The sequence below is a fragment of the Amia ocellicauda genome, chromosome 19 (assembly GCF_036373705.1).
Source record: "Amia ocellicauda isolate fAmiCal2 chromosome 19, fAmiCal2.hap1, whole genome shotgun sequence".
Lineage (NCBI taxonomy): Eukaryota > Metazoa > Chordata > Actinopteri > Amiiformes > Amiidae > Amia > Amia ocellicauda.
The window spans coordinates 16,487,933-16,500,676 of NC_089868.1; the positions used below are offsets into that span (position 1 = coordinate 16,487,933).

The 12,744-nt window shown below is 37.4% G+C and overlaps 1 protein-coding gene across 1 annotated transcript in view; it reads left to right on the forward strand.

The window, feature by feature from the left end:
* LOC136715028 (zinc finger protein GLIS1) overlaps positions 1-12,744 on the forward strand; it is a 61,424-nt gene that overhangs the window by 33,154 nt on the left and 15,526 nt on the right. Inside the window, exons 4-6 of the mRNA XM_066692702.1 lie at positions 2,045-2,206; positions 6,501-6,611; positions 11,088-11,229. Coding sequence (XP_066548799.1) covers positions 2,045-2,206; positions 6,501-6,611; positions 11,088-11,229 — 415 coding nt within the window. The remainder of the gene's footprint in view (positions 1-2,044; positions 2,207-6,500; positions 6,612-11,087; positions 11,230-12,744) is intronic.

Here is a 12,744-nt window from a genome sequence, read left to right on the forward strand (position 1 = left end):
GGACTGTGGACTGTAAGCATTCCCAGGCAGCTGTGTTTAAGAGCCCAGTTCACTTGTCACTTCTGGAAAACAGCACGGGCTGTAAACGTGTACTTATAGTCTGAACCATCTGAGCTCCAGATTTCACCCAATTTTTAACAAATGTCGTTGATAGATTTAACAAGCTGAAGATATTATTGTGTCCCTTTGGGGGAAATAGAGGTGATTACAAATGTGCAGTTGCGTGTGCTCCCATACCGCATTGATCATGGGAGACGCATGTGTCTACAATCAGTGATTTTCACTGTAAGAGAAAATATTTGCAAACAGACTAAAGTAGTTTTGATGCATGACTTAATTGTACCTGTAGGAGTTTTTTTTGTAAAGGCTGGATATTTTATCAGTAGATTTGTTTTAGTATTACTTGATTAAAACCTCTCAAACTGCTTGCAGTATAAAGCACTGTTGTCAGTCCATTGTGTCTATCTTATATAGATGGGGCTATAGCTCCCAGAAAGCCTAATTAGTTTGTTTTGCCCCTGCTTCTATATTGCTATATTTACTCTCACTCATTATACAAGCTTGGTTAATTAATGACAACACTAACTGCTATTTACCTTTTATAAGTGAAAAGAATGTGTGAAGTTGGTCTCTTATTGTATGTAAGATGTAATCTCATGCAGTTTTGACAAGAGGACAGCAAAGTGAAGCTGATTCAAAAACTGCTGCACAAACTTCACAAAATGAAATCTCTTCTACAATAAGAGACACCCTTCGCACAACCTGTTAATTTATTATAAATCACTCGTGAGCATAAGACACACAAATATTTTTTCTCCATCTACATTTTTTTGGGTCCAAAACATGCACCGCTAGCATTAAGTGCCCTGAAACGGCATTGGTAACTGATAATTCTCTGCACGGGATGACATTTATACGCAAGATAAGAGGTACAAGATGTTTTGGAGATGCTGCTCTGTGAATGGCTGGTTTCTCATATGTGATTTATAATATAGATAATATACATTTCACCATCTCTTACCATTCAAGATGAGTTCAATTTATTCTACCCAAAAATAGTTATAGCCTTCCTTTATGTTCAAGCCTCCCTGAAATAGCAGTCTTGTCCTCATTCTGTGCAGTTCAGCATATTTATGTTTTTGATGGAATCTAAATGAGATTTCTGTGATTATTTCTGATTTTAACATTAACCTTTGAAAACAGTTATCCTTTGCAACTGAACATTTCAGACGTTTTATACAGTACCTTTTCATTAAATTTCACACTCACAATCGTTGGTGCAAAATTGATGTCAGCTGTATATCCTTGTGAAAAATAGCCAGGTATAATAAACATGCTCTGGTGGAGCACTGTGCAGTAACACTATACCGTCATAGATTGTTTTAACTGTACAGTAACTTTCTAAACCATATTCCTGTCACATATCACCCAGGTACTTGTTATTTTATAGTTTCAAGCCATTTTTCCAAGATTTTAATTTAGTGTTTCATTTATTTTTTGTGTTGGGGAATGGCTATAAATGGCATCTCTTTAATATAGTTGTTATACCAGGCATAACCCGCTGTGCATAAAGTTTTCCTTTTTCTTTTTAAATCCTTTATTACACCCTGAGGTGGTCCTGTGCACACGCCTCTGTAGTGTGTGTTCAAAGTGTGTGGCAGCCAGATTGTGAGAAAGCTGCACCATCAAATGCATGTTTGGGAATTCATTTAGAAATTATACCCTTTTAGTTAGGCTAATAAATGTGACAAACAGCAGATATTGCTTTTTATGCAGGAAAAAGCAGGGGAAAGGAGAAAAGGGTGCTAATTCCAGAGTGTATCTACCAATCTGACACAACTTGTCTCTGCTGCTAATCTAAATTAATGGCTTAGGATCTGTCTTCTCTCCCTGACTGAGCACAGATGTTGTGCCGTGCAGTGATTTATGGTGGGACCAACACCGGCATACACTGCGCTCATTGTGGCGGGAGCAGGTTTATTGAATATTTCTCCCCACTAATTTATGTTTTTCTCTCTGTGTTGTGTGGGTACTTTTATTGCAGTTTGAAGGCTGCAACAAGGCTTTTTCACGGCTCGAGAACCTCAAGATCCACCTGCGCAGTCACACAGGAGAAAAGCCATACCTCTGCCAGCACCCGGGCTGCCAGAAAGCTTTCAGCAACTCCAGTGACCGGGCAAAGCACCAGCGCACACACCTGGACACTGTAAGCACATGGAAACTCGGCTCTCACTTGCTTGTAAAGACCCTGCTGCAGGGTGCTTAGGTACTTGTTCATGGTAACTAATCCTGTTGACCAATCACATGCATTAATTACTATTGGTCAGGCAGCTTATTCTATAGACAGGGCTGTGTTGGAAGCAGCTGAGAAAAATATATTAGAAACCAGGTGTAATAGTAACAAATCATTGTTAATGTGACATGTTTAATGTAATTAGGTGCTTCATTTTTTTACGTTATGTAAACGTATTTGAATAGACAGAGTTTAATAACAAACCTCCCCAAAAACAATACCTAACAATATACCTTTTCAATATCTTTTGAAATGCATTAAGAAGCTGTAATGTATTACAGTCTACTTGAAAGGGTTTCCGGTGTAATTATATTGTCATTAATGTCTACTAAATTGAAGTGCTACTGCTTCCTATTCGGCGTTAGATTTATGGCCTGGTTTTATTAAAGCTGAGGACCCAGTTGTGTACTGCCACAATGAGGTGCTACACACAGAGACGGACGGCAGGTTTGATCGGGGGAGACAGCGGGTCATTAGTGTGGCCCAGAAGGGGACATTGTAGCACAGTCCTTGAATTACAATTAGAGGATGCACACAGTTGACAAAATCGTTACCATTAAACACTTACATTCCGACAGTTTTTTTTTTTTTAATAAGTTAATTTATGCATACTTATTCTATTCATGTTTGCCTTTATATTGAAGAGAGATACTAACCGAAGTGCACATTGGTTCATATGAATTAAGTATTTAGCATCATGCTATGTTCCAACACTGTCAGAAAGGAACATGAAATTCCTAACATTACAACATGAAAATGAAATCTTTAAAGGGCCTATGGGGACTCTTGAGCATCCTGAAAGATTTATTTGACACTTTACAACATCGTTATTTTGTTTTTGTAGTAGGAAAAAGCAGGTGTAAATGTAGGGTGCTGCTAAATATTTTAGCATGAAATGAATCTGTTCTATTGTGTGTAGTTACTGTGAACTACTTAGCAATATTACAACAATACAAATTATAGCAACACTGTAGACTGGATTACATATTGTAGCAGTCTCAGGTGTAATACAGAAGTCATGATATTCCAGAACAGAAAAAAAAACAACAACATATTTTTGGAATATTATCCTGCACAAGCTTGACAGGAATATATTATTTGACTTCGTAATTCCATGGGAAGATAATTAATAATGTATTCGCTCAAATTAGAGAAGAAAACGAACATGCCAAGGACCTTATATATTAGAAATGGCATATTTCTTTCCATTGCCAGTTTCTAAAGAAATCAATCCCTCATTCAGCTAAGCGGCGGGCAAAGCCATGGCTCACTTCTCGCTCCGTATCTTGGCTGCGAGTAACGGTACGCTTACTGAGAAAAGACCAAAGTCTCCTTTATCAGATTTCACCATTAGACTTTCCAGTGAGAACTACTGTACTGACAGGAATAATAAAGCTAATAAGTAGAAATGGCAATCACTATGTATTAATGTGGTCGTCAAGCTTGTTTTACTCCTGCTTTGCCGAGTGTTCATGGGGCAGAACCCTTTGGATTTAATTATATTTATTTTTTACACAGCTTACAATTTCTCTCTTTCTCTCTCTCTGTGTTTTCGACAGACCAGCATTAAGGAATGTATAATGCGCATTATGCTTAGAAAAACAAACAAGTCAGAGGAGTTAGTCAGTCACTTTTTCCAAACCCAGGAACTCCTATAATAACAATGTCTTATTTACAGAAAAGTCAAAATGAGGAATTCAAACCTATTAAAGCTGCAGTATCCATTTTCACTTTAATGACCACCTTTTTCTTAAAGGGGGGAGCGCTGGGGGCATTACTGGGTAGAGGGTGGTCACTTGCTATGAGCATTTATTGTGTTATTGAGTAGCCCCTAATTTCCCTTTAGTCTTGTGTGTCTGGGTTTCATTGCAGCTAATAAAGGTTTCTGACAAACAGTTCGACTAATGAAATCAGTTGCACCTCAATACTAAGTCAATACAGCCGGACTTTGCATTTTTCATTGCTTCATGAGAGTGAAATGTGTCTTGCTTTTTTGCTTACAAGATACCTTGAACAATGAGAAATCGTATCCTTTCCAAATCTGCTACAACTTACTTTTAATGAAATAATGCAAATGTAGCTGTAAATGTTAGAGCTTTGGTCTGTTTTCAGTCCGTTTGCATGCCATAATGAGAGTTTTTGTTTTTAATTAAGGATTTTTTAGATATGTTGGATTATATTTTTCACTTTTGACTACATTTGACTTTGGCATGAAAACAAAGACAAATGTAATTTTATCATAAAGTGCACTGAAGTAAATGTAGACCATAAAGGCATTCTATCTTACATTCTAAAATAATGCTCTCTATGAAATGTATACTTCTTCAATTAAACTGTTCTGTCTTTCTTCTTCTTCTTGTTCTTCTTCTTCTTGTCTTTCTCTCCTTCTGTGAGTGTGCAGCAGAAAGGTATGGTATTGACTTTGTGCTATTTTTCATTCCATTCAATGCACCGCTTTCATTATTTTAACAAAACATTGTTTTACATATTGTCTTTGTCATATATATATTGTGTATTCTTGTGGCCACCCTTACACTGATTGTATTTATAAACCAAGTCAAAGGTCTCAAAGGCCTCCTTGAAGTGTTCGTAATCAGCATTGTCATTCTTTACTTGTAACTGAGGTTTGTTGATGCTCCGTGTGCTTTGAGTCAGTGTAGATGACTCCACTGATACAACTGTGCTATTCATTGTGAGGGTCACGAAAGGTAGTGACACACTTTCTGTATTGCTTCTTTCTTTTCTTTCTGACTTTAAAATTCTCAAAACACTACATGTGCCATTTTTTCATTAGGACTGTTGGTCACCACCTAAAATGGTCACCACAGACACATTATCCAGCTAATACATACTGCACAAAATGTTGGCAAATGAAGTTACCTTAAAAAATAAACTTCTCTCAATCAAAGCTAACCCTCTCTCCAGTCCATGTTTACCTGTACGCTCACACTTCAATACCGGGTGCAGGTCCAAACCCCTTTGCAGTACACTGACGCACAGATGGTTCTTGGCTGTAAACTGCAGCCGGGGCCGGAGACAGCTCTTAAATGTTCATTTAAAATCCACTGTCTGTGACTTTCCATTCTGCATGAGCCAGAGGCCATCCAGGCCGACTTACAGTGAAACTGTGATAGAGTCGGTGTTAAGATGAGGGAATGGTTTACTCTCTTTGTTTTATTGAGTATTAAACATAATAAATACAACAGATAGCTGTTTACAATGTTTTTCAGTGGCCTTAAAGATGATTGCAGTCCTTTGCATAGAGACACACTAATACTCTATCCATCCTTCTGCATTGAAGGCCAGTTTCTAGTGTATTTAGACAAGACAATTTCTCAATTGTTGGATTGAGGTCAGGCCATGAAGTGTTCTCAACACTATTCTCCTGCGTCACACACAGCTTTGTTACATTGCGCATAAAACAAATAAATACTAGCACTAAACTGTTATCCAAAAAGCCAAACAGCCTCTATATAGCACATGAACCTTAATACCCAATACCCTCATTGTTTACTCAAGAAATGGGAAATAATATTCTTGTATAATTGACTGTAATTGTTTTTCTATGCAGTGAAACAGCTCAAATCATTTTTTGGTCTTGCAAACAGCTGCGATTTTAATGTATGCTACAGAAAAATACAATGCTATCGGACAGCTGAAAAAAAAAAAAATCTTGGTATTCCTTTAAATAAAAGCATGCATATGTTCCCATTTTTGTATTAAAACCTGTTTGTCTCACGTTAACATGCGCAAAGGTTTATGCCCTGTATCGGTCGCTTATTATAAATGATCTATTGGTTAAGCACACATATTAATTACTTGCAGCTTGACTCCAGGTTCAGAGGCAGTAAGTGCTCTGAGAGTTTTGGAGTCACTCCAGGAGTAGTGCTGTCACTAACATTATGTACTGCTGGGAGATTGCCAAAGAAGTAATACACCAGAGATGAGAGACTTGTCAGTTGTTTGAACACTTTGCAATCTATGTGCGTAAATATGCATACATCTATATACATTTTTTTGTAAATCGTGTAAAACACGATTTTTCATTTTTAAAGACTCCCCTGTCTATTTAATGCTCAAGAGAATGAGCAGCTATACATTTAATATTATAAATGGGGTTGGGAGGGTCTTCTATCTGTTTCAGTTTTAGTTTTTTTTTTTTACACCTCTCCCTTTTGTTTCTTCTGTGTTTCTTCCTCCTGCACAGAAACCATATGCGTGTCAGATCCCTGGCTGCACCAAACGCTACACAGACCCCAGCTCTCTCCGCAAGCATGTGAAAGCCCATTCTGCCAAAGAGCAACAGGTGCGTAAGAAGGTAAGGCATCTGTCAAAACTGTGGCAGCCTGCAAAACAAAAAGGAAAAAGTCCAGGTGTTTCACTTGTACATTTATAGTGTATTTTATTCCTTTCACATCTCTGCACTACACTTGGACCATATCTTGGCAGTTATGTGTCTGCTGCTTCAGTGTGGAAAACTCCAACAACCAACAGCTACATGCATGTGGGAAAAGCTATTACCAGGTAGCTGAACCACTGGTCATTGTGTGTGTATATGTGAGGAGACTCCTGTACCGTCTGCATCTACCACACTGCAATATATGTTTATGACATAGAACCTCAAAAAAGGATTCCCATTCTTTTGGTTTTCAAACTTAGTAATTCTGTCTTGACCCTAAATTCAGTCACTGAATAGACTGCTTTGAATCCATGATTTTATAATTTTATATTTATTCTGAGCTGATAAGATAAAAATGCATTTTGATTGAGGTTTTGAAATAAGCATATGTACCACTGAAAAAGACCTTCAAATTACAGGCTGCGATGTGAAAGTGAAACATTAACACAAAGGCCTCAATTGTTTCTCAAGTGTAAAGAATTACTTATTTTGTTTGCCTTTAAAAAAACAATTAAAATACCATTCTTTCAGAATTATGAATTGACAGCACCAAATGTTTATTTAAGAGGTTATACACAGGCGTTTTATTTTCCATTTCTTATTACAGTTTCATATTTCACTCAGAAAAAAACAAGTGGGTCAGAGTTTGCTCAAAGTACAACCTCAGCCTGTGTATCTGTCTTGAGGTCAGATTGGGCCCACACACACTCAGAATAAAGCTGTTATTTTGTTTATTCATCTTTGTGATATATAATTTGAAAGATTGTACGAATCCTATCAATTTGACACATAGTATTATTAACCCATTTTACTCTGCTCTGTTCCATAATTTTTAGACTTTAGACTGCGACTTTGTAGAAATAATTGTAGTTGCATATATCAAATGGTGAAAAGTACAATGCATGTTTAAAGTATATTTCAAAAGCTTTAATTGTGAACTTCAATTGAAAATGCCTATTGTATTATTCAGCTGAATTACTGACCAAAAAGGGTGGTGTCATTCTCTGTGTAGTCAAACATTGTGCAATGCACACAAACACATGGGATCTTGTCATGTTGTTAATAAGCTGTAGTGAAAGCTGCCTTGGGGGCCATATGTGTTGTAAAAAATCTCAAACAAAACATCTAAGAACCTCTTTGAAATTAATTAGAATTCTCTAATTAATAATTAAATAAGTTACAAATAGTTACTTACTTAATAAAATATGCTGTAAACGTAAAAGTACGTGGTTTTATGCCAGTTTGTATCATGGTTTACCATTCGGTCCCTTGCTTGCCATGATCTCAGTGCTTTATGATACTTCACTGTGCTTTTGTAAGAGAGAGTACATTACATTATTCTGCTGTGGGGGATTGATACAGATTGATATTGGACAAAACACAAAAAAGCATGGAAAGATGCATGCTTGGAAAAACAGAAAAACAAATACATGGATCTCAGAACAAACAAAGGTATGTGGCATCACTGAAATAGTGAAAATGTTTAAATGGCAATGGGTCAGACACTTTACAAGAAGAACAGATCAAAGATGAACAAAAAGTATCTTCAGAATGGATCCTAAGAGATGGAAAAAGACTTGGAAGATGACCACATAAGAGATGGGAAGATGAAGTAAGAAGCTTTGCTGGTGTGACCTGGAAAAGGGATGGTGGACACCAAACTATATACCTGGATTTAATTCTAGTATAGTCTTAAAAGCAGAATGGTCCTAGAGTAAATGGCTTTGCTGAATGTTGTCCTTCCGTGTAATATTATGTAAGTCACTTAATTGTAATATGGCAGTGCTGACTTTAAGCAGCGCACATCTGTCAATTAATGGAAAACAACAGGTCTGCATTCATACATATGCACTCAAAGATTATTTCAACAGTGCGTTAAACACATGGCAGATGGATATGCAGTCATGATAATGCCTAATAATGTAATGTTTCAATTATGAATGCAGCAGGAACACGGAGCAGTCAGCTCCACTAAGAGCGCTCAGCATTGCGTAGTGACAAATGTTTGGCTGCAGCAGCCACTTTCTAAACTGTAAATGGAGGAAGGTTGGTTTTGTTAATCCCTGTTTCCTCATGTTTTTAATAAGATGGGTGCCTGTGGTTCAAAATCAGGCCTCTCTGAAAGTAATTTCCTCTGAAGAATAAAGGCTAAATGTCGCAATGAATTGTTACATATTTTTATTAAAGACTTTTGTTTGGTTCTGATCCAGTTTACACATTTTATTTCCCCATTTCAGAAAAAGCATCACATTTATAGGAAAAAAACGTCATTGTCCACGAATGTCAAACAAAGCCAAGTAACTCAGTTAAACAAACTTAACCTAGAAACAGGAGTCAACTGCCTACCTTACAAAAGCTCTGTAATTAAAAACAATATTAACATTAAAAAGTAGTCCGAGCCAATATTATGACTCCACGTCAAGACCTCGTAGAGAAAATGCAGGCTAGTACAGTAGGTGATGTAAAAACCTGCAGTACTTTTCCCACCAACACTCGGCATTGCCTGTAGAGTGAGGACTAATGATAGATGGCTGAATCTTGGTTCACACTGATTGTGAGACAAACGTGAATCTATTTCCTGAACAGAACACTGAAAAACACCCATTCACATAAACACTGCATTGTAAACCCCTGCCCTGGGGATCAGAAATGAGAATTGTTTTTATACAGGAGCATAATGCAGATGATAAGCATTGACGCTGTATTTTGTTGAATTATTGCTTGTGAATCCCACTGCATTTGTATGAGTGGCATGAACTGGAACACGTTATAAGTAGACTATGCCAGTGTGTGTACGAATAGCAAACAAAAAATGTTTCCTTTTCTTTAGCTTCCAGAGATGTTCTGTACTGGTCCTGCTAACGTCTGAGTCAAGCAATACATTTCGTGCTACTAAAATCTTACACATTCAAACTCCAGGTCATGTGGTTCTTTTCAGTGAACACAGTTACCCTCTTGAACAACTGTGTGCCAAAAGAAACCTTGAACTGTTTTTAATCAGAAAGAAAATATTAAAAACAGGAGGAAGAGTAGAATAATTTGTAAATGCAGGGCTGGATTTTAAAAAAAGCTTATTGTATTTGATGGTGTACAGGCCATACTGTAATCAGACCTCAACTTTATCCTGTTTGTTTTACTTCCTTTTAATTATGGCATTTGTAGTGTTAATAATCCTGACATGAAGAAGTAAAGGTGAAGGATTGTTAAGGAAAATTATATTATCTTTTCTATGTGTGGATGAAAAGTTAACAGGAAAGACAGTTAACTTATTATCGATCACTTATCACTTTCGACATGACATAACAATGCATGATTCTAAGAATTGTACATCCTTAATCCAGAGACAGACTTAGCTTTTTATTTGCCACTCACATTCACTGGATGATTTTCAGAGACAAATCTCTAGTGTGCTGGAAAAGCAATTTTGTGTCGATCAAAAAATGAAGAACTTCAATGTGCCGAATCAGAATCAAAGTCTTGAAACGGCTCAGTGCAGTATGAAATGAACCTACTAGACATTAGTTTTTTTGTTTGTTATTTTATTTAAAGAACTGCCATTTATTTCTTTCCCAGCCTATGCATAAAGCTTTACAAATGTAAGCATAATAACATTGCAGTAGTCTAGATCCATGGTTTCCAAACAGCTGTCCATAACACATTTGGTACTGGTCCGTGGCATATTTCCTCTTGCACCCTATCACATTCAGACAATTTTAAAATCCATCAAAACATTAAGATAATAATTCCAAATGCTTCAAGTGTGCTGTATTGGTATTGCATTTACATCCTTTGTGCATGTATGTATGTTTTATATGCAGTAAAATGTGTGTTGACTGTATAGTTCACATTGTGGTATTAAAGTATATTGAACTATGACAAATAGCCGGGCCACAGTGTGAAACTGCTGGTCTAGATGGTAATTATGAACTTGATAATAAGTGCATTATATACTTTTACAGACAATTCAGAAACTATCACAAAATTTTGATGCATTTTGAAAGACTTTAGCTTAAAAACAAATTGATATTCCCCAGAGCTGCAAATCTTTTTACTTCTTATGCAAAGACTTCTTAACTCAATGGTTGTACTGTGCCCACAGCCTTCACTGGGCATTTTGTGTTTTGTTGTCAGATCAATGCGCTCCTTTTATTTAAATCTATTTATGGACAATCTAGAAAACACAAAACATTCAATAGAAACTGTTCCTAATACTTAGAAGGGTTTGTAATAAATAGTTGGACTGGGAAGCATTACAGGGGCACATGAATTGCTTTATTCACATGAGGTTATTGTTACTGTCCACAAATGTGTTAAACACTTTTGTTTCCACACTAATTTTATATTGGACTGCCCTCTTTGTATCCCCCTCTCTCTCTCTCTTTCCCTGCATGGCAGTTGCGTCCCTGTACCCATCTGGACCAAGACGTGCTCAGCGAGTGCCTGGCAGTGCAGCACCTCCACAGCTCCACCACCTCTCAGCACCTCCTCAATGGCAAGTGTGCCAGGTCACCTGTGATGGGCCAGGATATGTTCACAGGTAAGGGACAGCTGTGGGGGTAAACACAAGGCTCACTTTACATCACAAAGAACACAGACACCTCCACTAGCCATTACCCAGAAGCTTCGCACACATTTGTATTTATTTTTATTCAGGGTTGCTTTTCCATATTCCTCTTCAGGGGAACTTCCAGTCCAGTTCTCTTTTTGACTCTCCAATTCTGTGCTAGGCAGTGAAGGGTGAAGACATTTAAACTGAGATGGCTAAAGCCATGTTAAAAAAAAAAAAAAGTAGTTGACCAAGTATACGTAGATCAGAAAAGTAGCAATTCAACTCCCCATCTCTTCAAATCTAGGCCCATAGCAGATACTCTGTAATTATACAGAGAACACGGTGTTTACTTATTCAGGGCTTTAAAAAGCTTAATGAAGTTGTCCTTATTCATTACCATTTTTCTCCTACTTATAAATCTCTTTTGATATTCTGTTTCAGAAATTAGAAAAAAAAAAAAGAATCATACATTTATTTATTTTTTCAAAGAAGCCACAACTTTAGTGTAAAACATTTGCCCCGGGGAGGTCTTGTGTTCCCGTGGCCTTCATTTACTGATTCCAAGGTTTTCGCTGCAGTGTAAATTGAAAATGTTGGGGAAGGAAGCCAAGCAGAATAAATGAAAAAATAAAATGTTATTTATAAAGATCCCCCCCCACACTTGTGTGCTGCTTCAAAGTTGCTTTGTGCTGCAGCGAGTTGCAGAAACAGCAGGCAGGAGGATGGGATGACATGAGGAGTAATAAGGCACTGGACCACTGTATCCCTCTCTCTCCGCTCGGCAGCGCTCGGCGTTGCACAATGACAAACCTCAACTATTCCAAACAGTTTGGTGGAGGAGTGCGCCCGCACGCGGGGCACCCTCTCTGGGTAGTGTGGCTTCAGCTTGGTGCCTCTCTGTCTCTCAAGCTTTTTTTCTTTTTTCCTCCCTTTCTGGACTCTCATAGTGTGTGTGTGTGTGTGTGTGTGTTTTTTTTTTTTTTTAAGTAACCTATAAAATTGCTGCAATCATGGGCATTGTTCATTAAATGTTGCTGTTTTAGTAACAGATGTTAAGGCTAAAGGGGAAACCATTTAGGATTTTGATTGATGATTTCTGGGTAATGAATCGAAGTTGTAACCATTTCAAAAAGCTGTCAGATTACCCCGATTCCACTGGCAAACAGCTGGTCGGATAGAGAGAGAAACAGGAGCACCTTCCCAGCTAAGTGATTTGGACAGTCAGCGCACAGGTTTCCCACAGGAATCTGGAACACCAGTTATGGACAGAATTGAGAAGAACAGTTTTATTAAAGGATTAATATGTATTTTTAGGTCTAACCTCTGTATCAGGCAACAGAAGAAAATAAACCAAGCTCAGCAACCAACTCCTCTCGTTTGTAATTGTCCTGCTTTTTTATTAGCAAAATCCATTGAACAGATGCACTCCAACATAAATGCTAATGTGCACCCCATACATTGACCTCCATGATATGTGGTTATGCTTCTTGAGATTTTAAAGGT